Source organism: Panthera onca, chromosome E1, assembly GCF_046562875.1.
Source record: "Panthera onca isolate mPanOnc1 chromosome E1, mPanOnc1 haplotype 2, whole genome shotgun sequence".
In the NCBI taxonomy this organism is placed as follows: Eukaryota; Metazoa; Chordata; class Mammalia; order Carnivora; family Felidae; genus Panthera; species Panthera onca.
In genome coordinates this window covers 463,009-489,624 of record NC_138352.1, presented here as the reverse complement: position 1 = coordinate 489,624, position 26,616 = coordinate 463,009, and the positions used below count along the sequence as shown (strand labels likewise).

Below are 26,616 nucleotides of genomic sequence, written 5' to 3'. Positions count from 1 at the left end.
ACCATTTCTTATTTGCTTGTGTGCCTTTGGGCAAGTGACTTCTCTGTGCCTCAGTTTCCTCATCTGTAAAGTGGGGGGTCAAAACAGATCCCGCCTCCTGGGATTGCTGTGAAGTTTCAATGATAAAATGTACGCTCAGCCATTAGAACAGTGCCTGTTACCATTAAGTACCTGTTAAATTACAGCATATTGATATCTAGGACACAAGAACTATGTTTAGTAGGGAATGAATTATAAAACCTTGCTTTCTCTGTCTTAATGTTGCCCCCACTCCCCACAATCCTTTTTTTCCCCTTTACCAAAAATCGAGTTATATTTTTTAAAGCCTAATATAAATGCAGGTACAAACACTTTTACTACACCCTGAATTTCCAGAGCAGAACACAAAAGGGGGAGAAATGAATAATCAGAAAGCATTCACCAAGCCAGAGATTTGCTTCATCTCCAAAAAGACATGGAAAAGTCGGGCAGCGAGTCCAGACCCAGCTGTGTCTGATGTGCAATGGATTCAGAAATCCTATTTCACGATCAAGGTGAACTCTGGTCCAGGGAGGGACAGAAGCAGAGCTACATATTCTTTCAGAATTCTGCATGGATCTGGGAGAAGCTGAGCAGGTCTCCAGGCCCCGCAAACGCTGGGGGACAGAGAAGCACAGGGAGCTACTATGGCCTCCTGGCCTCCTGCCTATACCCGAGACCCCGCCCAGTGCTAGCCCGAGTTGTAAAGGAGCCATCTTCCTTTTCCAGGATGCGTAGAGGCATCCAAAGGCCACTGTGCTGCGGGGTTCTGGCGCCCGGAGTCCTGCAGACCTCTCTGCCTCAGTGCCCGGCACACGGGAAAAGAGCATGCCCTCTCCTGTCACCTAGAGCTTGGGCACGGTCTCCTAGTTCTGTGCCAGGAAAATGGATCTGGATGGAGTCCTAGAGCCTGCTTCCAAAATCTTGCCCTTTTAAACAAAGCCAAGTGTTCTGAAATTATCCTCACTTATTACTGAGTTCAATGTTAGTCATTACCAGATTCACATTTGTGGGAGTAGCAAAGCCTATTCAGCTTAATAATGGCTTCTCGTGAGGACGTATTCTTGTAAAACCAAGAAAAAGCAGTGAACTCAGATTTAAAAAGATAAACATCTAACATAACTGTGGTCTCTTGTGAGTCGGGAAATATTTATTTGAAGGGCGGCCTGGAAGAGAAATTTGACGCAAATCCCAAATCTTCATAACCTACCTTGCAAATAAATTCTGTGGAAGGTTTTCTCGAAAGGCCAAGATTAATGAATTTCCAGGCAGGTCCCTTGGTGTCCCAACAACTTTCCAGGCCATCTGCCCAAGTTAGAAAACAACCACCATAAGTGAACGCTCTTTCTACGTAGAGAATACTAATCCTCAGTCGTTTATGGTAATGCTTCCGAGACCGTGGGGCTCAGGGAGGTCACAGGGCCCAGAACGGGAAACCATGGCTCAGCATCCTGGTCTACCACTTTATAGCCCTAAATGTGAGCTGGCAACTTCCCAGAACTCAGTTTCCTCATCAGTAAAGTCGAGTTGTTACCTACCTCACCAGGTAGATGGGAGGATTAAAACCTTGTGGGGAGACTAGGCCTTAGGGAAAGGTCAGTCCCCAACCCTCCCTCTGCTTGGAAATCCCGACTCCCACCCCCACCACCTGCTGCTCCAGGCCTGGCATCTTTTTATAAGCTGCTCAACCAAAGCCATCTTAGTCTGAGATGTAAGACAGGTTATAACTTTATTGTAAAAAATTGAGGAACTCCAAGTAGTCTAGGGCCTTGGGCCTTAAAATGTCCCCAGACCAGGAGCAGAGGCGTCACCTGAGAGCTTGGTAGAAATGCAGAACCTCAGATCCCAGTCCAGACTGACCAAACCAGAACTTGCCTTTGATAGTATCTCTGGGGTATTTGTGTGCACAGATGAGTTTGAGAAGCTCTGCTTTAGGGTCAGCCTACAAATTAGGAAGAGGAGAGTATAAAGCTGACACCCTATAGGGAGACAAGGACTAGGTCCCTGAGCGCCTTGAATGTCAAGCGGAAAGGCATTGGCGCATCAACCTGGGAGGGGATCTAAGTGAGATGTGGTGCGACCCAACTGTCACTTTTACAAGTGGGCTGTGGCATGAAGAGGGGCCTGAAAGGGGAGTGAGAGCAGTCTGACAGAGGCCAAGAGACCAGACAAGCTGTACGTGCACTGCACCCAGAGAGAAATAAGAAGGGCTTGGCCTAGAGTAAAAGCAGAGGGGATGGGGAAGAGGGCTGGGCTTGAGGGATGTTCAAGGAAGTACTCCTGGCAGTACTTGGTGGTGACTCCTGGGTGTGGGGATAAGGAAAAAGGAGGAACCAAAGAGAAGCTGGAGCTCTGGCCCAGAAAACTAGGCCTGTGGAGGTTGCCTTTGTCAAGGCTGAGAAAGCAAGAAGAGAATGGGCCCCATTCCGTGAGTGTGGTCTTTGAGGGGCAGGCAGGATGGCCGGGAGGAAATGCCAGGAAACACCGGAGGACCCAGGTCTGCTGCTGGGCAGAGAGCTCCTGGCCACCAGCAGGAATCCAAGGGCCTAGAGGGAGAGCAAGGGAGCTGAAGAGGGCCTCCCCTGTGAGAGCTCATGGAGCAAGCAGGGATGATGTGGGGAAAGGACAGAAGAAGACAACCACAGAGAAACAAGGCAAGAAGTAGCAGCTACTGCAAAAGCCTAGGGAGGCACTGGGAAATGAAGGAACAGATAATTGTGTCAGACCTTGCACAGGATAGGAGTAACTAAGGGCTGAGACCCACCCCCACCCCCACCCCCAATTATACTGGAGGTAATGATCATGGTTTTCAACTGGATGCTTCCAATGATGGCATTTTAGAATTGGGACTGATTGCAGCTGCAGCCTTTCCCGAACTTCTCTGATAAGAGTCACCAGGCAGGTACTTGATGAAAAGACACATTCCTGGTTCCCGTTCCTGACCCAGAGCATCAGAATCTCCACTGAGGCAGCCTGTAAAACCACATCTTTAACAAGCACAGCAGGTGATTCTCATCACAGAGGTTTGGACACCTGTCTCACAGCCTTGATTCTAGAACATTAAAGTTGATGAGATACCTGGAGACTCCAATAAGCTGCAGGTTGTGATTCGGTCGGTTTGGGAGGAGGGGGCGAGGATTCTGCATTTCTAAGAAGCTTCCAGGGGACATCCATGCTGGTGGTCAAAGGACCACCCGTGGGGGAACAAGGCCTAGAGAAAACACCTGTCTCATTTTGCGGATGAGGAAATAGTTTTTGAGAAGGGAAACAGATGATCCAAGGTGACCCAGCTGGCTAGTGGCAGCGCTGAGAGATCTGTCATGCACGAGGGGGTCTCTCTGGATCGTGTCTCCATCAGGTGCCCATACTCCGCCTCCAGAAGGTTGGCAGATTAAGTGTGGGTTTAGCGGGCAAATCATTCACTTCACTTGGACACCTCCCTCGTCCACCTGCTTCTTCCCCTCCTTGGTCCCTCCCCCTTTCCATGATCCCACCAGGATATCTCTGCTTCTTTCTTTTTTCTCAAACCTCCCCTCTGCAGCAGAAAGGCCAGATTAGGGCATGACTGCCGCCTCCTCCTGCGGGCAGCTGGAGGACTGGAGGGGGAGAGCCTTACCGAGGTGAGACCCTGCCAGCCACCGTATGTTGCTGCGGGCACAGCTAATTAGACTGGCCGTGGGGGCGGAGAAGGGACCCCGCGCTGCCACGCAGGAACTTAGTGGGGGAAGAACTTTCCGGCGTCTGTCAGGGACGCCAGAGACTATTGGCTGGAAGAGGGTGTGATGATGAGGCCACGTCCCTCAGTTAACTCTCGGGTGACTTTGAGATCCCATCGGCCACCCCTCTGACACCTGGACAGGCCAGCCCGAAGAACCCTCTTTGTGTTCTGATTCATTCACAGGCTTTCCCACCGTGAGTGCTGCTTCCTGATTTGCTCTTTTTCTTTTGTGCAGGTGACAGCAGCGAGCACCCCCTGTTCTGTGTTGAATATTCCCCTTACTGCTCCGTCTTTGCTTTCTCCCCCTTCCCGCAGCCCATTACCAATTCCTGCTGCCTCCTCCTGCCGCTCCTGCCGCCAGCCTCCCCGGTGGCCCAGGACCCCTTCCCCCAACTCCCTCCTGCCCCCTCTTCCTTCACCAACCCCTCTTCCTTGTCCCCGGGCCCCGTGCCCCAGTCCCCGGCCACCCTGTGTTATTTCCCCGTGTCCTGCCCGACCCCAGCGGAGACCCCTGTGCTGTGTCTGCCGGGCCCCAGGAGGCCCAGTAAGATTTACCTCGTGTGGTAAGTCGCCCTCGGCCAGGCACACAGCACAGAGGAGTCAGGGAGAGGGGGACTTCGGGCTTCCGGAAGGCAGGTGGAGAGGTGGGGGGCCAGAGGGCAAGGTCACGAGCAACACCCAGGCGGTGAGGTGTGCAGGGGAGCAGGAAGACCAGACAGCTGCCACTTGACTCGACCTCCTCGTAGCGCTAAGGCGTGAGCGACCAATAAAATCCCGTCCTCTCTCGAGACTCATCTGATTTCTTCGCTCCCGTGGCTGGCACACTCTGGAACATGACGCCCAGAAACAGAGCAGGCCCTCCTGTGTCCGATGGCAGCCCCGAGAGGGCGGCGCGGGGAGTGGGGGGAGGGGGGGGCAGGCCCTTCCCAAGGCACACGCTGGGACTGAGAAGCCACGCAGAACCGTGCCGAAAGGGGACAAATTAAAGGGCTCACTCACTGTTTACATTCCCTTTCCTGCCTACTTATTAGGCACCACATTTCCCAAAATCAAAAAATCCCACCTCCTGGGCTCCAAAATAAAACATATTTATGGTACATAATTAAGCTTTAATTAAGATCTCCTCTGGGTATGTGAGACAGCACACATTTCCAGCACACCCAAATAGGCAAATCGACGCGGTCTGTTATTTGTGACTGTACAGAAAGCTGCCTATTACTCCAGGGCAACACCGGCCCTTGCGACTAAGCTGTAATTCTTCCCACGATCTAAAGGAAGCAAGACTTTTTTTTTTTTTTTTAAGTTTATTTATTTATGTTGAGAGAGTAAAGGAAGCAAGACATTTTTTTAAGAAGGCATCTCTTAGACAGAATCTTGGCACCTCCTTGTCAAGACGGGGAGGGAGTAAAGGTTTAGGAGTTGTATTTTTCTCTCTCTTCGACCTGGTCTATCAAGAACCGTGCCTGTGTCTGGCAAGCATGCAAAGAACTGAGCAATGATGAGGCACATGGAATTAACGTGCACAATTAAGTGGATTTGGTTCTCAGTCATCAGGGCCTTGGGTAAATAGATTACTACCCTTTTTCCCCCCTAGTCAAATTAAGAACTATTCAATCAACAATTACAGCATCCCAGCATCTTCAAGAGAACTAGGACAGGCACCTTGTATCGAAACAGCCATTTGGTTTCTTTGTCCCTGGAGGCATCGCCTCGCTCAGACACTAGCAGAGGGTCCAGTGCAAAGCAAACCAGTCTTCCCCAAATTCGCTAACAAACTTCAGGGTGTTGAGTGGCAACAATGGGACTGCTGAGCACAGATGCCTTCTCTCCAAGGCAGCGGGTCTGTCCTCCAACCTGAAGAGGAAGCTCTATTTCCTCTTCCAGTGTGACTCTAACTTCCGTCTCTCTGTAGGTTAAGGTCTGTACCATGCCACGGGGAGGACCACGGTAGAAAGGCCCCAGAGGTCTGAAGTTTGGTTTGATTTGGGTACGGGGAAGGTGAGTAGGACCCGGAAACAGGGTGCATACAAGCTGCGCGGCCCAGGTCACCTCATCTGTGCCTGCAACGGCAGGTGGTGAAAAGGGATATTTTGTAAGAGTTTGCCTTCCATAGACTCTGAGAGGGTAATCACAAGGAAGAAGTCAGCAGCACCACCAAATTGGATTACAGTCTTTAAGGTCGTGACCAAACTGTCTTACTCATCTTTGCGAACCCTCAAATTATTACATAGCAAAGGCACACGGGTATTTGTCGAGCAGATTATAATAGGGAGTTGCTATTTGCCTTTTGGATTTTATAAAGGATTGAGGGAGGACGGCTTGGCAAGAACAGCACAGAAATGAAGGTTATCGAGTAGGTTATTCTCAAGGGATGAAACCTGCAGAACACGTTCTGGGCCAGTGCAATTCTCTCCGGGGAGCAACTTCAGATCCCCAATTAGTAGGAGTAGCAGTAAACTGTCTGTGGCACATGCTGCAACAACCATTGAGAGCGGCCAAGAAGCACCGGACTCTGAGGCCATTTCCGTACATTATTGCGAAACGTCGCAGTAACTCGGCAAGATAGGGATATTCCCGTTTCAGAGATGCCGAGCCTGAGGTCCAAACTGCCCAAAGTCAGGGGCTCCTGCCCACCCTGCCAGCTTCGCTTGCCAGACCTCGTAAAACCATCTCCGGGTTCTCAGCTATATTACTTTAGTCTGCTGAAACCCTCGGTTAGAGACAGACAGGCTCATTTCTGGAAATCATTTAAAAGAGCTGATGCTTCGAAGAAAGCGCTTTTTTTTTTTTTTGAACAAGACAAAATCACCTTAAGTCATCTTGGATGGTTAGCCCAAGAAAAAGTTTGTTCTACTTTTGGACTCCCCCGTGGTAGCCGGGTAGCCGAATGCACCTTCGCACATCACACTAAGCAATTACTCTTTGTCCTGAAGGAGACCAGACCACACGCAGGCTAAGACAGGGTCCTCATCCTTAAGAAGAGAAAAGATGTATACCTCGGGCGACGTTAGACTATTTCAATGCTAAAGGTCCTAGGAATCCTGAAAGTTCTGGCCAAAGCACAGTCAGAGCCGCATGGGTGGGCATAAAAGTGGAAATAGGCCTCGAAGGACCTGCCGGCTGGGGCAGGCTGGGGCAGAAAGGCCCCTGGGGAGGAGGACCCCACCCCTGCACCCTGGGAGGGTGTGGAGGGGGGCGAGGGCATGGGGCAGTGGGCAGTGTGAGGTTCTGCTGCCCTGGGCTCTGAAGGAAATGCAGATTCTAACGGGATTCCCGCTAGGAATCAACGTGCAATCCTTGTGACCGGGACCTTCGGGCCTGAATCCCAAGACTGCCCCTCCCTCGGCCCTCCAGCTGCCGCTTCTTCAGTAGGAATCCCATTGCCTCCCGCCCTGGCCATCAGGGGAGAGGTAGGAGGCAGTCTTTGACTGCTGAGAGCTGGAGGGATGAGGTCCTAGGTGACCAGGGAGAAACCTGTGGGTTGCAGGAAAGCAATCTGGGTGCCGAGAAAGTGCCTCGCTCCCCCCCTCCGTCCTGGCTCCCATAGCGTAAATCCCCTCTCACTCTCCTCCAGGTTGGTGAAATTGTGTCTCATCACCACCCCACACCCTCTGAAGAATATACCCTCATCTCCTGGAGAACTCCCTTCTCTCCTTTGCGGTCACACCTGCAACCCCTCCAGGCCCCACCAGCTCACCCTACGTGAGTCATCACCACCGGCCACGCCCCTCTTTCCGCACATCCCCAGTAGAACATGGTCCCTTCTGTCTTGGGGACACAGAACTGAGTGCCTTCCCCTCCTGGGGCCCATCAGGAGAAGCGGGTCGTACCTAATCGCATTAAACTCGGCTTCGTGAGCTGCCAGGAAGAACTTTCATTCATTTCCTGAATCTGGACAAAAACCACAACTTACTCTCTGGAACATAAATCCAGTTGTCTCCACAGGCCAAGAACGGCTGCTCTCTCGCACACAACTCAAGGACCTTCCCAGCTTTACCCATGTTGCCTGCTGGCGACGGTTATTTGTGAAACTTCTGAACTGTCCAAGAGGGGATGAGCCAGGCAAATTCCCCTGGAAAGATCTAGTTCAGATATCCACAATTCAACTGCCTCGTAAACTCAAGAACTTGCAGAGAGGCATGGAAAATACTGAAACGCTTGCCCCAAACTCCGCGGGCACTGACGCTTCCTACATGTGCAGAAGACATTTGAGATTATTCAAACCAATTAGCAACCTAGTTCAAAATGTGAATTTCCAAAAAAAAAAAAAAAAATTCATCGGGAACTCATTCCACGTTAGCATTCCCACTACTGTCTTTCCCGTGAGTTCATCCTCCCAGCACATAGCCAAGCAAATAGGTATACCTGGGATTCCAGACGCTTGGGACTTTTCTGGAAGGCCATCTTAGCTGCTAATAAACAACCTGAGGGTACAAAATAGGCTGTGATTCAACCTTGGAAGAGCAGCTGGAGAGAGGGCCTTTGCATGTCCCAACTGCAGAGGGCTCTCGACAGGGTTCCCAGCATGCCCATCCCAACATCTATGAACAGGAAGCTAGAAGCATCTTAGCAGAAGGACACACCCCTTATAGACCCTGCTTGCAGGTGTCACAGGTGCTCATTAACGGTGAGTGATAACACCCTTGTGAAGTAGGTATTATGATTTTCCATTTGACAGGGGAGGAAACTGAGGCTGCAAGGGGTGAGGTGATCTGCCCAAGTTCACACAGCTACAAGGTCACAGAACCAGGTTTCAAATCCAGCTCTTCTCTGACCACCTGGGCCCCAGTCCCTTACCTGCCTTCCCCGTTGCTGGGCCTTTGGAGCATTCTTTATGCAGAAGCTGTTTCCCTGTAAAAATTATTGAAAAGATTTTGCACCTTTCAGCAGCCCAGGCACCACAAATTTTATCAAGGAAGAGGAGGCCAAACCTGGGGAGACTGACAGTCAGCCCAGAAACGCAGAGCCCAAGAGTGCCAGGGGACAGGAGCAGACAGAAATCGCAGCTGCCAGTGAAGTCGCCGGCCCTCAGGGGACCAGGTAAGGACCTGGGACCCATGCGTCTGGGTCCTCAGAGAGGTCAGACTTGTGTGGTTACCTGGTGAATTCCATATGGTTTTCAGACACTTGGGCTTTTATGCGGAGGACAGTGTACCTTAAAATGAAATGCTTAAAAGGATTTGAAAGCAAACTATTGGATCTAGTTTCCTTCTCGGAGAGAGGCTGGCCGGAAAAGGTAGGGCAGGGGAGTTTGTTTTTATTTTTTCTCCCATTTATTCCATAAGCATGACTGTGCATGGTTTTGAGTGGGGGCCAGCCATTCGGCTTCTGGAGAGGGCATCTGGGTGGTGGGGGACAAGGGGTGGAGAAGCAGTCTGCAGTTCTGGGGCTATCTCACCTGGCCCAAGAGGCGGGGAGGGGGATCTGTGGGTGGCAGACTGCTCACCTCCCACAGGGATCTTCTCGCCTCGCCATCCAGAGTGTTGAGATCTCAGTGTGTAAGAAATACCATCAAAGCAAATAGACACTTTCCTTCAAAACCCTGGTCTGGTGGATACGTCCTCTTTCCGTCCTGAGCATTCATCCAAAGGCCCAGGCCATGTTGCTCCACTGACCACATCACCCTCCCCTGTGATGGCAGAAGGAATAGGACCCGAAGAGTCTCCATGGGACTCAAAGAAAGTTACACTGGACAGCCAACCTCGCCAGGGACCTAGTCTTCCCCTTGGAGAAACCACTGAGCATCACACTTCCTCACCACCCGATGAACACAGTAGGCTTTATTTTAAAATGTGATATATACTTCAGTGGACACCTATAAATATCAAACAGGGTAGTGGTTTGGATGGCTTGGAATTAGGGGCAATTAGAGCATATGTGAACCTGCAACAACCATATGTCACAGGCCCCCAGTGATGTAACACCTCCTATTGAGAAGGGCAGACCTCCCTTCTAATTTTAGGTCTTCTTCCTCCCTGCCATGGAGCCTGGGATGGTCAAGTAGCCCCTCTGGGTTACAGTTCCCTTGTCCTAAAATAATGCTAACGAGGGGCACCTGGGTGGCTCAGTAGGTTAGCTGTCTGACTCTTGACTTTGGCTCAGGTCATGACCTCATAGTTCATGGGATCTCACAGCGTTGGGCTCCGTGTTCTGGCAGCTCAGAGCCTGCTCAGGATTCTCCTCTCTCTACCCCTCCCCTGCTAGCTCACACTCTCTCAAAAATAATAAAAATAAACTTAAAAAAATAAAAGATAATATAATCTACCTCACTATTGCTGTAATAACTAAAGGAAGTAATACACCGACCAGCACCTAGCTATAGTAGGCTCCAAATTACTGTTAGTTTCTCTCCTGCACCGCGCCAATGGTCCTAGTAAACCCTTGAATATTATATGAAAGGTCAGGTTCCCCATGCGTGAAACATCCCATGAGGCTCATATAATCCTCCACCTATACCTGGAAGACATCTTCTGTTATCCTGAGATTCACTGAGAATTTATCCCAATTTTCTAGTATATATTCAGCTTTCCATTATATAAGGATAAGGCCTCCTTGTCTTCCCCCAATTTTTTTCCTCACTAGTCTCTCTTTCATTCTTTCTCTCACATTCTCAAGTGGTTTGTATAAATTGGAGTAGGAGCCAGATGTTTGAATCGCATCTGTGAGAAATTTGAAGCCAATGTGACAGAGAGGTAATATATAGAAAGCTCTTACAAATCAATAAGAAAACCCGAGTACCCGATAGGAAAATGGGAAGAGGCGTACCAGACAATTTCACAGAAGAAATGCAGGCAGCTAATAAACATGTGGAAGAAAACAACAAGTTGAACCTCACTAAGTAATAAATGTAAATTTGCACAAGATCTATTTGGCCCATGAAATTGGCTAAGGTTTTAACAATAATACCCAATACTGATAGTGAAACGAATAACATTTCCTGCGCACTGTTGTGTCAATGTCATGCCAAGCCCTTGGCAAGAGTTGCTGGTGACACAGCTATACGAGATGCTTTCATTTCGTACCTGTAGGGTAATTTGGTACAAACTGGAATTTGGCAACATGTGTGAAAAGTCTTTAGAAGGGTCATACCTTTTGACCTAGCAATCCCATGCCCGCGAATCTGTTCTAAGAAGACACGTAGTCAAAGACGTACGAGCAAGGACATTTATCATGGTGTAATCTGTAATACCAAAAACCGTGAAACCACTTATGTACCCAAGAATAGGAGAAGAGTTACACAAATTATGATACATTTATATAATGTATCTTTTTTTAATGTTTTTATTTTTTTTTTGAGTTAGTATGATTTTTTTTTTGTTTTGTTTTTATTTATTTTTGAGACAGAGAGAGACAGAGCATGAGCAGGGGAGGAGCAGAGAGAGAGGGAGACACAGAATCGGAAGCAGGCTCCAAGCTGAACTGTCGGCACAGAGCCCGATGCGGGGCTCAAACTCACAGACTGTGAGATCATGACCTGAGCCGAAGTCGGACGCTTAACCGACTGAGCCACCCAGGCGCCCCTGTATATCTTAACCTGTCCTTAATATAATGCTCTTAAAGAATAATTGAACTTCTGGCAGGAGATAATGCTCACAAGAAAAAAATTAGGGAAAGAAAGCAGGGCATAAAGTTTTATGTACCCGAATATTCCAGTATTGACTTTTTTGAAAAAAAGTATTTCTAGGTAAGAGCACTGACTTATAAATTCAAATGACTTCAGGGAACCCATGGAAATGGCAGGAGAAACACGTAACCGAGGCTGTGGGGACTGAGGTAAACCAGAACGTACAAGCTCCACCTAAAGGCAGTTAACTCAGTGTTCAGAGGCCGAGCCAAACCACTATTGCAGGATGAAAATGGCCCAGGGGTCTTGCGTTTGCAACCCACCCCTGAATTCCAGAACAGGAACAAGGGCAGTCTGAGTCTTAGATTATGGGGATTTTTATTTCTTCTTCATCCTCTTCTGAAAGTTCCAAATTTTCTCCAAATGAACATCAACTACTTGTATAATCAGAGGAAAACAGGTAAAAGTATATGGTTCCTACATTAGGACTGGTTGGTCAAGCACATGAAGAAATCTAGACCAAAGACAGAGAGGATGGATGCTTTTTCTGGTTTCATCTTGTTGCACCTGGAACATTCAGTGGCACCTGGTTGAACTTCTGGAAATGGGAGCCCCTCCCTTCTGAGCTGGAGTCCACACAGGGCCCAAGAGGTGTTCGGCAGAATCTGTAGGGCCTGGTCTATGAATAGCGCATCCTGGCATACCAAATGGGGTGTTTATTCCCTGCCCGCGCACTATGAAGTCTGCTCCCTATCTGATAGACGCAAGAAATAGGGTTAAAATAGTGGAAATATAGAATGGCACAGTCTGCCACCTTTAGGGGAAACACACCAAGGAAACGCTGATTGAACCTTTAAAGAGGAAGGCAGTGGTGGTGACAAGGAGAGTGAAGACGCATTCCCTGGGGTGTTTTGGGATACACAGGAGCTGCCTTGCAGCATTCAGAAGCCAGTGTTGCTGGGCGACAGCTCTCTGGCTTCCTTGAAATAAGCTTGTGGTTCCTGTTGAGTGTCCAGTTCTGATTTGCAAAAGTTGTCCTGGCCGATCATTTTGCTCAGGTGTCTCCTGAAGCCCAGACTGAACTGGCTCAGGGCAGAGGGACAGCTGTGTGTTCAGGGACAGACCTGAAGATTCAGGTTCCAGCAACTTGTTAGCTAATCTCCACGGTGCTTCATTGGATTCAAAATGAAAAGCAATCGACCGGAGCCTGCATTTCTGAATCTTCTGTATCACTTTTTTTTTTTCTCAAAAAAAAAAAAAAAAAAAAATCAAGAGAATTCAGTTGGTCACTTAGAAGAATTTGTCCCCCCAAACGGGATCTGAGTGGGCATACCAGCTCTACTCCTAATACACATACAGCCAGATGCTCAGAGCTTCCTGGAATCACTGATATATCTCTTATTGGGGTTTATAAAACCCGCGAGGGGCCTGATTGGGAGAGCTTAACTGATTTCTAGAAGAGCTGATGAGTAAAAATTCACACTGAGTCGCTGAGTGTCCCATGCAGTTAACAATAAAAGAGGCTTAGAGAGTATTAGGACTTTAGAAGCTGGTGCTCCCAGGAGGCCCTCAATTAAAGTGAGTCAGTATTGACTTGGCCCTTGGCTGGGACGGAGGCTCTGCGGATTTGCATTTCACTTGCCTGAGCTATTACCACACAGGCCTTTCCAAACCCGTGGAGTCCTGTCCACTCTAGGGGGCGAACGGCTCTGGAAAGTAAATGATAAGGACCAGATCCTGCAGGATAGCACAGGGGAGGTGGGGGGGTGGGGCCGGGAGGAGGCTGATGCCAGGAGGAAACCAAGAGAAGTGGGATCAGAGAAGTAAGTACTTTCAGTGTCCTATCTGCACTGAGAGGGTTAAAAAAAAAAAAAAAAATCCTGAACAGTACATGCACATCACAATGAATTAAACGGATACTCATTTTCACAAGGAAATTGGAAGTCCAGCCATTTTCTTAAGGGGCACACAGGGTCGGGGTTAAGAACACAAACCATAGTGTCAGGCGGGCTTGAGTTTGAATGATCACACCCTGACTTCCTAGAAACGTGACCTTGGGTAAGTTTTGTGACCTAAGCCTTGGTGCCCTCAATCATAAAGTGGTGTCATTGTGGCACCTATTTCCTAGGATTCTGAGGCAAAATGTGTGTATGTAATAAAGTTAGTATGGTGCCTGGCCCATTCAGTATAAGCCCGCAGTAAGGTATGCTTAGTCGTTATTTTTGTAAGGCAAGTTTTGACCAAGTGACTTCACCACTAGAAACTGCTACCCATTTGGGCACTCTGCCTCCTCTTCTCCATACATCTCTTCATAATTTAGAATCAGGGGGCAGGGGAGGAATTCTATTATTACTCGAGGTTACAAATCGACTGGGAGCTAGTGACAAAGAGAAGGTAATGATGTCATGAGAGAGTTGTAATTTTTATTGCACTAAGCACTAAATGTAACCCAAGTCATCAGGGTAACTGGACACCAGCTTCTAGAGCCTTCCTCCCAATCTGCCCAGGTAGATTATATTTTCTCAAGATTTTTTAAAGCTGTGTGTGGTGCAGGAGTGTCATAAATGCGTGTTGAATGAATCCAGATGAAAAGGCACTGGTGGTTTTTGTAGAAGCCATTCCTGGAGTGCTGGTTTTCCTTATCCACAAACACTGTTATGAAAACTAGCATTTGAGAGATTTCCCCGTAATCGGCCCTGACTGACCTGGGCTGGACAGTCTTCCCAAAGCTTCCACAAAAAAAAGACCTGTATCCTCAGGGTCACCCTGTCGCCCCAGAACCAGCCCGAGCTCCACAAAATGTACAAAGAAGACTCCAGAAGCATAAAATGAAGCTACCTCTACTGTCCTGCTTCTGTACCTCCGGCCGTTTTAACCATGCAGATTTCCTTCTCTAGGCTTGCTTGTTTCCTTGAGGGACTCTCACTCTTAGTGTTCGAGCTCTTTCATCCATGAGCACCTATAGAAGAATGATAAACTTGTCTTTTCTCCATGCAGATCCAATAGTTCAACAAGAGGGCCCAGTGTGGGCCAGTGGCACCAAGCTGAAGAGGCCAACTCGAGAGAGAAGACACTTAGTCCCATCTTCACAGCTAATGACTATGACTGAGAATACCTCTGAGAGAGCCAAAAAAGGAGACTCAAGTGTTCTTTCTCAGAATGAGCCGCATTCAGGCCTATCTCAGGCCTTCCTAGGAACAAACAGCCCTCAAGTGTCGAGTGAGTCCTTGGGGCCACCACTCCTAACCACCACCATGGGAGGGTCAAGAAGGGCACCATTTAGGTTCAGAGATGAAGATTTTTATTCCATTTTATCATTAAACCCTGGAGAAGAAAATGATGACACTGAGGAGGAGACCCTCATAGAGGAAGAACTTTTGTTGGTTGGTATGCACCGGCCTCGTTCTCCTCCCAGTCATAAGAGAAGTCGATTTCTTGGGACGTCGGCCACTCAGGCCAAAAGTAAAAATTTTGAAGAAGGTCCTGAAAATTGCAGAGCAAATTCGGTAAGAAGAACTGAGTCCAGTCGTGGCTCATTAAGAATGAGCAATGCAATGGAACCAGTGACAGAGCAGCTTCCTGTGGGGCCAAGGGTGTTTCAAGACCTCAAGCCACCTGGTGGAGGTTCTCCTAATGGGAATGACAGTGGTGACAGTGAACATGAGAAAAGCACCTTTCCTTCATGGGACACCAAATCCACAGCTAGTCTAGATGATGACCTCAATGCTGAAAATGGATTTAGAGACTGTACCTCCACGGAAGACAGGCCTGGTATCCGTGATTATGAAAGAGATTGGCATGCCTACTTAAGCAGTTCTAGTAATTCTCTTGACTGTTTTCTTTCTGGTAGACCAACAGCTCCAAGATCACCAGTGAGTTTATCTTATAACACTCCTGGATCACTAATGCATTCTGCCACGAGAGATGATATTCCAGTAGACTTGTCGACGTCGTCTACATTTATTCACAGTTCAGACTCAGAGGGAAATTCAAGGTTTAATGTTCGCCGACCATTGTCCCCTATTAGAAATAGGAATCCACTCGCCAGTGCTGAGAACCACGGTTATTTTCCAGTAAATAGTGCACATGAATTTGATGTCAGGGGAGCAGAAGATATTCCTTTGACGAACCCATCCCAGGGGGCTCTAGAATATACGGAAGAGCTCTTACTAAATCCTCAAAGCAACTTGTCCTTGGGGGAGTCTTCTAGCTCCTCACCATCCAGAATGAACTTACAAGGCCATTTGCACGTGCCTGGGTCCCTGCAAGAAAATACGCCTTTTACTTTCTTCGCGGTCTCTGATTTCCCAAATCAAAGTGATAACGGGAACAGAATGGCAGTCTCTGCTTTCACAGATGAAAAGGAAGCCAATAAGATAAAGGCAGACTCTGAGAAACTCAAGAAACTGCAAGAAAGGTGAGGAATTTTCATAATGATATGCATATACTTTTTTATTCCATTTTTCCAGGTAGAAATAAGCACTGCCTTCATTAGAGCATCATGGGAATTTTAAATCCTAAGTAGGCCCTTCCTTGACATTTTAATGATTGCTTTTATCGACAACATTATCTATTTTGTTGCTCTTAAAATGTGTGTATCTATGAGGAAAATTTTGGTGTTCCAGCTCAATCTCTCCAGTATTCCCCAAATGTTTTTTTTCCCCAAATACCATAACTTTAAGGAAGGCAAGTTTGCTAGACATAAGGGATTTTTGACTGCTACATAGGGCTAGCTCTTCTCATGGGCAATTAGGAACCAGGATCTTTTACGAAAAGGTTGCTATCTCCCCAGAGAGTGAGCCACTCCACACTTGAAGTTCACCAGCTCTCCCTCATGGGACTTTGTGCAAATCCAGCCAACAGTTCTAGAATTTGAATCTTTCCAACCAAAAGGCCTGTCCCAAACCGTTACCATGGTTACCTCGGTTCTCCGAAGGGCTACGCTGGGGTAACCACAGCTTCCATTTTATGTGTTCTTTCTCACGCATGAGAGAGAAACAGGTCTTTTTTCTGGATTGCCCTTTCCTTTGATCTTCCCTGTCTTGTAAGATGATGTGGGGATATTTCACAACATCCACAATATATGAAATTTGATACTTTTTAAAGCCATCATTAGATACCGTGTCAGGATTCTGTTTCCTTTACATAGGTGTTACCACACCCTGATGTTGGCTTACTGATCAGGAAACGCATTCTGTGAATGCAAGCCGCCTTTGTGTACGTTAGTATGGCCCATTTCAGCCGTTAGTTATCTATTGATATTCATTGTAAGTGGGGAAATTCTAAGGCAATGAATTAGAATGCAGAGGGTAAGAGAGGACACAGGACACACACCTACTACTCCTTGAGGTCTGTTATCCAACTCCAGGAGTTAAGTCACTCTCCTATTAGTACCTTTTCCTTTCCATATTTATTTATTTTTTTAATATTTATTTATTTATTTTTGAGAGACAGAGCATGAGCAGAGGAGGGGCTGAGAGAGAAGGAGACACAGAATCCAGGCTCTGAGCCGTCAGCCCAGAGCCTGACGGGGGGCTCGAACTCACAAACCACGAGATCATGACCTGAGCCAAAGTTGGACACTTAACCGACTAAGCCACCCAGGCACCCCAATTTTCCTTTCCCTATTATACGAGCTACCAGCAGACCGACTCATGGTTAAGGGCCAAAAGGCCTCACACTCACCCATCTACACCTGTCCAAAAATACAGCTTCAGACCCACTTGTCAGGAGTCTGGTCTTCCACCATCCCAAAGTGATGCCTTGGAGCTAAAAATGATTTCTTTTAAAAATACATCCACGTCTCGGCATGGCAATGCATTAAACAGCTATGAGTTATGTACTTCGCCTATCAGACACCCTTTTTCTTTCTGTATGTAATAAACCTTATGCTTTTCTGTTTACCGCAAAAATGTTCATTCTAGGAAGTATGAAAAATATAAACTTAAAAGAAAAATCACCTGTAATCCTATAATCCAGAGATAAGCACTATAAAATAACTTTGCTTCCCATCTTTTATCTTTGCATATAAATGCAATTTTTAGTAAGCATTGGCTCATATTTTATAATATGCCTCATTTAAATATTTCAAGCCCATTTCCCAATGCCACTTATACTCTTTAAAAATTTTTCCCTTAGTTACTTTAATGCATACAAATAATTAGAGAATTCGAAATAAGGCAAAACCCAGATATCCCTGTGCCTACCTTCCAGCTAATAGAACTTTACTGGAGCCCTTGAGCCCCTCACCCACCCTATCTCATCTACCCCCTCCCAATATCCTTTCTGCCCCCAGGAAACCATTCTTGCATTGTATTTCTCATTCCTTTGATTTTTTTTATTTATTTATTTATTTATTTATTTATTTATTTATGTAATCTCTACACCCAACGTGGGGCTTGAACTCACAACCCTGAGACCAAGAGCCGCATACTCCTCTGACTGAGCCAGCCAGGGCCCCCTCTTGATGTCTTTTAATGAAAATAAATTTTTAATTTTAATGGAGGCAAATATATCCATCTTTATGGATTGTGATTTGTATCTTGTTATCTTGATGAAGAAATCCTTTACTAACTGAAGGCCATTAACATGTTCTATCTATTTGGGGCACCTGGGTGGCTCAATAGGTTGAGTGACTTTGACTCAGATCATGATCTTGTGGTTCATGAGTTCGAGCCCCACATTGGGCTCTGGAGCTCAGAGCCTGGAGCCCGCTTCGGATCCTGTGTCTTCCTCTCTCTGCCCCCCTTCCACTCACGCTCTGTCTCTCTCTCTTTCTCAAAAATAAATAAACATTTTTAAAAAATTGTTTTAAAGATATTCTTCCTATTTTTTTCTAAAATCTGTACAGTTTCACTTTGAACACTTAGGACTTAGTGTGAAATGGATTTTGGTCTTAAATGTGAAGTAATGTTTAATATGTGATGTGAGGTATGCTTTGTGAATGCCCAACTGTCCCAAGATCTTTCCTTGCTCAACTGAAGGGACACCTCTGTCTTATAACTATAAATGTACGAGTCTGCTTCAGAGCTCTCTATTCTGGCCTGTTCCTTTCTGTTTTTCCCTAATCCAATACCACGTCACCTTAATGTCTGTGGCTTTTATAAGTTTTGGTAGCCAGTGGTGCCCTTTGGTAGGCCTCCCCACTTTGTTCCTTAAGAGTCCTGGGCTATACACGTTTCAGAATCAGCTTGTTGGGATTTTCACTGAAACTGCATTGAATCTGTAGATTATTCTGGGGAGAACTGACATCTTAGAGATACTGAGTCTTTAAAAAATATGAGTTATCTCCTCTTTTGTTTGTGCCCATAATAGAAAACTATAATTCGGTTCCTTTTCATGACTTCTGTTTCCTGGGGAGGAAGGTCTCTTCAGAAACTCAGCACACACTTCTATCTCCAGAGCAATGCCCATTTCTTCCTCTCCTTTGATTTGAGTCTCTAGCCAGTTTCCTTTCCTTGACCAGACAGTCCCCAGGCCATGAGGATTCTAAAGAACAAGCCATAGACTTCCCAAGGGCCTCCCAACATGAACATCAACCAGCTAGTCTTCACTCCCCGTCGATTAGACACAAACATATCTGCTTACGTTTTCACTAATTCCATCTTTATCAGATCCCAGCAGCTTACATTCTGGAATGTTGGCAAAATTTCTTGGCAAGTGTTATGCTATTGGTGAATTCACATCCAGGTTCATTGGTTCATCATCATCCCAAACGACATCTAGCGAGGGGTCTCTATGTGCAAATACTTTGCCAGGCTCTCGATGCACTTTGCAGAGCGGTGACACCGCCATCATGGCATCCAGGCTGCCCAAGACCCTGTTAGATAAGTAGTGGTGGTATTGGCACCACATGGCTTTATACGTGAGGAAACAGAGACCTGAGAAGCTTCGAGAACTGGTCCAGAGTCACCAAACCCACACGTTTCAGAGGCAAGCCTCAAACCCAGGCCCCCTGCCTGCAAATCCCACGTACTCAACAACAAGCCACACCGCCAACTCCCTCACAGTGGCCACGACAGGGGGAGGGGCGCCCAGCCCTTTCCATGACTTTCCTCTGTAGCCCTGTCCCACGCCTCTAGATTTATGGAGGCACTGCTGGTTCTCCTGGTCAGCTCACACGTACCACTAGCTTCAGAGGAGCCTGACACAAGACTTTGTGCACCTGCTATCAGTAACCCGGAAGAAGTTTCAGCAGGGTGGGAGGGAGCAGGGGGTGGGCCTGGGGAGTCCTGGGGGGGGGCCTCCCCCTTGAACATCCCGGGACGTGGTATTTGTAGTTTGTAGACACTGCAACTGTGCAGACCCCTGCTCACCAGGGCTTGTTTTCCATTTAGTCTCCTGGAGGAGGACTCAGAGGAGGAGGGAGACTTGTGTCGCATCTGTCAGATAGCCGGGGGTTCCCCAACCAACCCCCTCCTGGAGCCTTGCGGCTGTGTGGGAAGCCTGCGGTTTGTTCATCAGGAGTGCCTGAAAAAGTGGCTGAAAGTGAAAATAACATCAGGTGGGTGGGGAAGGAGAAGCGGAAAACGTGAGCCAACATATAATTAATATGAGACACCACCGTGCGGGACTCCGAGCCTGGACAACTGTCCCCTCTCCTCCTAAGCAGTAGCCAGAAGAACCATGGCCCCTGACCCCAGGACTCTTGCTCACAGCGCTGATGGATAGTAGCGGGTCTAAATGCTGCCTTTAAATTATGGGAGAGAAATGAATTTGTTTTCCAAGTCTGAGAGAAGAATCTTGGCGATGCTATTAAATCCTACCCCGCTTGAGCCTGAGCAGAGATGCTAAGATTCCCTCCCAGGAGGAAGGAAACTGAAATAGGTCAGTGGTTGCACCTCAGCAAAAGCACACAGCAGCCATGCCTGCTAATAGACACCTGGCAAAAGCAGTTCTGCTTCCTTTTATTTGCGGGGGAAGGAGGGTGTCACCTAAGAAACTGAGCAAAGCTGCGTTTTGGCAGTAGGGGCAGGGAAAGAGCGCTGATCTAATTTTCTAGAACCGTATTAGGTAAAGAGATTTCCGCGTGCTGGCTTTGTCAGCTCTGTCTTTTGCAGATCTTGTAACTGAATGTGAAGCCCTTTCTCAACTCCCTGGGGAGGTTATAACCTAAATACGGCCACATGGGGAGGTCAGCTGTGGTTTTCTTGGCAGAAAACAGGGGGTTTCTTTAAAACATGGTTTGAGGAAGAAGGGCAACTTGAATAACAACAACCAAAAACAAACAAACAAACCAAAACAAAATAAACAAACAAAAACAAACAAAAAACCCAAAACAGGAAACGGCAATGCAAAGAACCCATTACAAAATAGCTGCTATGTCTTTCAGAGACAACTCCCTGAAAACCTTTTACCCCATAGCTGGATCCTAGTTCTCTTCTCTTCCGTGTTTTCCTCCTTGGTTATCACTCTTTCAGGCAGCCTGGGAGACTTAAGAGCTTTATCCTGTCCCCATAGGGAGTGGCCACGTCCCCTCCAGAGAAAGAGGCAGGAACCGTGGGCCGATCACATTAACCGTCTCCTCCCTGATCCCCTGTCCACCTTCTGCATTTTCCCGAGCAAGGGAAACAAACCTGGGCCCATCATCCAAGCTGCTTAAACACATCTCCACGTAGCGAGCTTGGTACTCAGTCCTTCAGACGGGGAGGAAACGGGGATCTTGGCCGCTAATGACCCTGTCATGCAGTGTTTTATCTTACCACAAATTTGGGCCAATTAAACATCTAGCACAGGAAAAGATCACTCATGAAATGTGCAATGAAAACGCTGCTAACTGCTTGTAAAACGCCAGCATCAGTAGGGGTGTGTTGAGCGCCATCAAGATCAGAGGCACATGGGACACTCAGTAGCCTAAAGCATTACCGAGAGGCCCTAAAAAAAAAAAATCAAGCAAACAAAATGCAGACACGGGATCACCATTCATCCTTGTCTTTTGACGTTCTCTACCATTTACTATTTCTTTACGTCCCCATTGAGGCAGAGTAGAACTGGGGTATAAAACTGCACCAACCCTACCTTTCCCAAATAAATGCAGGTAACTAACCAGGCCTCTAGTTTCTAATGCATAAAAATAAACACCAGGACATCATTAGCAAAACTGCAGCACCTACGTGCCGGGAAAAGACGCTGGGCATAGCGTTTGCCTCAACACAGCACAGTTCTGCATCTTCCATTTTTGCTTTGGGGACCAGGATAAGCGGAGAAAAAATGCTGATCTAGAATGCATGTTAAAAAAAAAAAAAAATTAAAAAAACCAACAACCCCACAGCAACAAAGGAAGGCTTCTCATGTTTCTTTTCCCAGATGAGGCTGAGCTCAGTCTCAGGGGCTGGCCGGAGATACTGCCGTGCTAGTTCCCATACGTGGCCCCCGGCTCCCTCACCCCCTCAGGAGGGAAGTCACCTGGGTGAGAGTAAAGGCAGATTTTTAGGCCACAGACTGAGAATAGCTTCTGCCATCAATGTGGTCCTCATTTATTTGCTTGGACCTGTGTTATGTCTGTCAGAAAAACAACAACAACAACAAAAACAACAACATAGGCCAATCTTCACTCTTTTGGCAAACACCTATGTTACAGATTCTCTGCCTCCATGTAGCAACTCCAATTTTATGAAGCAGTGTGTTTATATTTAAACAGAAAGCAAGGCCTATTTAAAAGTCACGAGAATTTCATGTATACAAAGCTTGCGTACATAATAATGAAAACGATTACGAAGGAAATTTTCCAGATCTCAGATTCAAGGTCCTTTTCTACAGACAATGGCTGGCTTTAAAAAGGTCACTGAAACTCAGAATTCATAACAGACACAAGTTCACTCCCAAAATGTCAGCACAGAGAGACCCAGGGCTACATGTAACAAAGAATTCTTTAATTTCAGGAGCGGATCTAGGTGCCGCAAAGACCTGCGAAATGTGTAAGCAAGACCTGCTGGTCGATCTGGATGATTTTAACGTGACCGACTTCTACCACAAACACCAGCAATCCCGGGTAAGAGACACTCACGCCAATCTGCTTCCACGGGTCAAAGTCAGTTAGAGGCGGCGCATGGTAGGAAGACATGCTTTCCCTGATAAAGGGACGGTATTAGGCCTGTGCATGGCGTGATTCTGGGAATGCTCCCCCCCCCCCCCCCCACTCGCGGCTCCAAGAAGGTCTGCTACTAAATCAGACCGTCGGGAGGGTTCAAAGTCTTGGTCACCTGGGGTTGAGGTCCCGCTGTTGTCAGGGGCAAAAGTAGGAAGCCAGAGTAGCCGACTGGACACAGAAACAGGAATACTCTGGCAAGCTCCATGCCCCGATTTGCTGAAGTAATTTAAATTTAATAGCGACAAGGAAAAAAAAAAATCAGGGTCTTGGAAAAAATGGTCCCTAATTTACATAACAAGTAACTCTAGCGTAATAAGAAACTGCTTTACTGTTTATTAACAGGTAGTAAGCACCTAGTGTGTGCTTTTTAACACCTGGTGAATTAATTCTCCTGGGGCATTTGGGTTGCAATTCTAATACTGTGAAAAAGCTAGCGGGGCGCCTGGGTGGCTCAGTCGGTTAAGCGGCCGACTTCGGCTCAGATCGTGATCTCACGGTCCGTGAGTTCGAGCCCTGCATCAGGCTCTGTGCTGACAGCTCGGAGCCTGCAGCCTGCTTCTGTTTCCGTGTCTCCCTCTCTCTCTGCCCCTCCCCCGTTCGCGCTCTGTCTCTCTCTGCCTTTCAAAAATGAATAAATGTTAAAAAATTTAAAAAAAAAAAAAAAAAGAAAGAAAGAAAGAAAAAGCTAGGTAACCTTATGTGGGAAGGTGATCCGTGCTCAGAATAATAGTTAACTGTTCAGTTCTCAGGCAAACGATCTTTTTCCTTAGAACTACACTGTCCAATATGGCAGCCACAAGCCACATGTGGCTAATGAACAAGTAGCTACTGCCACTCAAGATGTGCTATGTGAGGGGCACCTGGGTGGCTCAGTCGGTTGAGATCTGACTCTTGATTTCGGCTCAGGTCATGATCCCAGGGTTATGAGATCGAGCTCTACGTAGGGCTTCACGCTAGCCTCCCTGAGATTGTCTCTCTCTCTCTCTTTCTCTCTCTCCCTCTGCCCCTCCCTTGCTCCACCCCTCTCTAAAATTAAAAAAAAAAAAAAATTAAAAAGAAAGATGTGCTGTGTCAAATGCACACGGAATTTCAAAGACTCAGTATTAAAAAAGGCAAAATATCACATAAATAATTTTATATTAATTAAATGTTGAAATAATATTTTGAATATACGGGGCTAAATAAAACATACTATTAAAATTAATTTCACCAGTGTCTTTTCACTTCTTTAATGTGGCTACTGGGAAGAATCAAGTTACATACCGGGGTTGCATCTGTGACTCACATTGTATTTCCATCGGGTGATGTTTATCTACAAGGTGCCTTGCATGTAATAAGCAGTCAGTAAGTATTTATCAAATGAAAATAATCATTACCATTATGATTTAACATGATTAGGAAAAAAAAAGGATTAATAACCATAACTGTAAAGCACATTACTTTAAAACTATAAAATCATTGTTAGTAACTAAAATGTCATTCTTCAGAGGAGTCCCTTTGACTTTTAAATCATTAGCCTGTGCCCAGACCTTTTTGTTTGTTTGTTTGTTTGTTTTTTGGAAAAAAGCACAGCTGAGTCAAAATGCTGCATCTGAGTCTAGGCAATTGTTTAGTTACCTTTTTTAAAACCCTAAGGCTTCGAGACAGAAGGACAAACTATTGATAAGAAGGAAATATTTGAATAGCACAACCAAGAAGTTTCTTGGAAAACTTGGAAAAAAGGAAGAAAGAATTTCCTGAGAAATAAATGTATTTTGAGTCCATCCTTTCTGAGGCCTGAGGGTCTTGAATCACTCGGTCACAAACCCCAGGCACTGAGATGAGAAACAGAAGTGATTCTGGAACCACACTATTGAAGGGAACCAGGGCCCGTGAGCACCTGAGATCAGGATGCCAGCCAGGGTGCAGAAGGTTCCACGTGGTCATCTTGGAGGATTATTTCCGGAAATGGAACCTGTGGGACTTCCTGAGAAGGACATGTCCAGACAAGGCCAGGTTATGTGGAATGCTACCAGAACGGTCTGCAGACATCACACAGTGCAGCCCAAGGGATTGCCTTGTCTAGTAAAGACCCCTGTTGGTTCCAAGTATTTCTGCATCGTCCACCCTCTGCAAAGCACCTACCACCACCGTGCGCTGTTGGTTTACCGTTGGTATTTGTAGAATTCACTCACTCACAGCAGACTTTTCAAGTTGTAGTAAAATGTTTGCCCTCACGTAGCCAGAGGCAGCCTACCCCACCGAAGAGCACACCAGCTTTGATGAAGGTGTGAACCTAAATCCCTATTCCCCTCCCCACAGTTGCTGTGTGACCTCGGGGAAACTACACGAGCTCTCGGGATCTTAGTTCTCTCATCTGTAGGAAGGAGGAGATAGTTCCTACCCCGCAGGATGGGAGGTAGGAAAAGACTTGAGGATAACCCCTAATCCAGGACCTGTGCAGAGAAGGCGCTCAGGAAATGAGATCCACTGTGTTACAGCCCCAGAGATGCCCAACCTCTCTGGACTCGAGGGAGGCAGCTAAGCACGCCAGGACAAGGCTAGAGTCCATCACTGAAAAAAGCCAACCAGCCCATGCAGGGGTCATACCCGTAACCTTGGCTTCACTGCATCCTACCAGTGGAGAGAAGCATCTACAAGCATGTCCTAACCAGAACCGTGGAAGTCACTGTGTTAGCCAGAATCTTGGTGGAAGAGATTGAGGCACCCTCAACAGGGGTGAGTAAGGAGAGCTGACCTAAGAGCAGAAATGTGCAGGAAAAGAAACCAACAAGGTAGGATGAAGTATCCTGAGACTGGCATCGTGACCATTCCTAGGCCTCAAGTGACAAGGGGAGGGTGCAACCACCAGGATCAGGAGACCTGTAGGTATAGGAGAGAGAGTCCGCAATGGCCTGTGACCTTCAGTAACGGAAAGCAGCCACTGCCACACCACTCTCCAGCAGAGAGGGAACAAGAAGAATAACCACCCGGCCTCCCTCTCCTCCCGCCCTCTGGTCCCCTGCCAGGGCCTCCCATTGGCCAAACCCAACGGGAAGCCAGAGAACAAGGGGGTCTAGTTAATGCGATCCATTGAGATCGGCGTGTAGGTCACAGCACAGGGTGGAAACTGAATCTGGAGGGGAAAGCAGAAAATACCCAGCACAGTGATTACTCTACATGGAAGCAGAAAAGAGTTTAAATGAGTTTCAGCAAGAACCTGACAGGCCATCAAAGCCTTTTGAAAATGCCCTTCATTATAACCACAGGTGGAAACCAGACTGACAGACCCACCCTGGTGGGTGAACAACAGTCCCAGGAACCAACGCGCAGTATTCACCTGCAGGTGGAAAACAGTTGCGGGCTCACACTTTCGCAATGGTTCTGACTGCTCTGATGGACCCTCGTGGATTTAATGGAGTCTGTTTGCCAACAGTCTGAGTTAAACTTGAGACAGTAGGGAAGCATGACTTAGACAAGTTCAGAAACTCCGTGGACCAAGGCGGAAGAAACTATTGTTGAACAGAAAGATATGGAGGATATAATATGCTCTCGGCTCGTCCCCAGCCGGGGAGGCCCCTTGGCCTGGCCTTGGAGTTGTTATGTCTACACGGGCTCCTGAGGTCCAGGCCTTTCCCGACTCCCAAACCTTGGTCCTCTGGCCATCTTAACCAATGCCCAGTGCCCTTCACTCCTGGCAAACAAGTTCCTTTGTTGAGACGTGAGGTAGCTGGTCCCCAAAACAGACATATACAAGGAAAAGATCAAAACCAGAAGAAGCCTAGAACTGACTTCAGCCCAGTCTGGGTCTCACTTGACCTCAACTAACTTGCTAACTCACTAATTAACAATTAACTTATTATCTTATGCATTTTTTCTTTAGGTGGTTTTGGGGTTTTTTGGTTTTGGTTTTGGTTTTGGTTTTTTTTTTTTGCTTTTCCTCAATTATAAAAATCACAAACATGCAAAAATCCCCTATAATTAACATTTAGCTGCATGCCTTTTTATTTTCCTATTAAAGTATTCGTGTCTAGGCTGGGCCCCAGAGATTCTGATTTAATTGATCTGGGATGGGCCCAGGTATCAAATTTTTTTTTTTTTGAAGTGTGGCAAAATACACATAAAAGTTTAACTTTTAAAACACATATTGAGAGCCTATTGTATATCAGATGCTCTGCTGGAGACACCGAGGTGCCCAAGACCAACACAGTCACTTCCTTCTAACGGGAAGGGCACAGGGAGGGTAAC

The 26,616-nt window shown here is 47.0% G+C and overlaps 1 protein-coding gene across 9 annotated transcripts in view; it reads left to right on the top strand.

The window, feature by feature from the left end:
* The window catches only part of MARCHF10 (membrane associated ring-CH-type finger 10), an 83,513-nt gene that overhangs the window by 42,342 nt on the left and 14,555 nt on the right, over positions 1 to 26,616 (top strand). For 7 of the 9 annotated variants that reach the window (XM_060645776.3, XM_081791086.1, XM_081791088.1 and 4 more), the window contains 4 exons: positions 8,624 to 8,776; positions 14,298 to 15,717; positions 19,637 to 19,803; positions 22,181 to 22,290. In XM_060645776.3, coding sequence (XP_060501759.1) covers positions 8,624 to 8,776; positions 14,298 to 15,717; positions 19,637 to 19,803; positions 22,181 to 22,290 — 1,850 coding nt within the window. The remainder of the gene's footprint in view (positions 1 to 8,623; positions 8,777 to 14,297; positions 15,718 to 19,636; positions 19,804 to 22,180; positions 22,291 to 26,616) is intronic. The other 2 variants (XM_060645777.3, XM_060645779.3) reach the window with 1 other exon arrangement.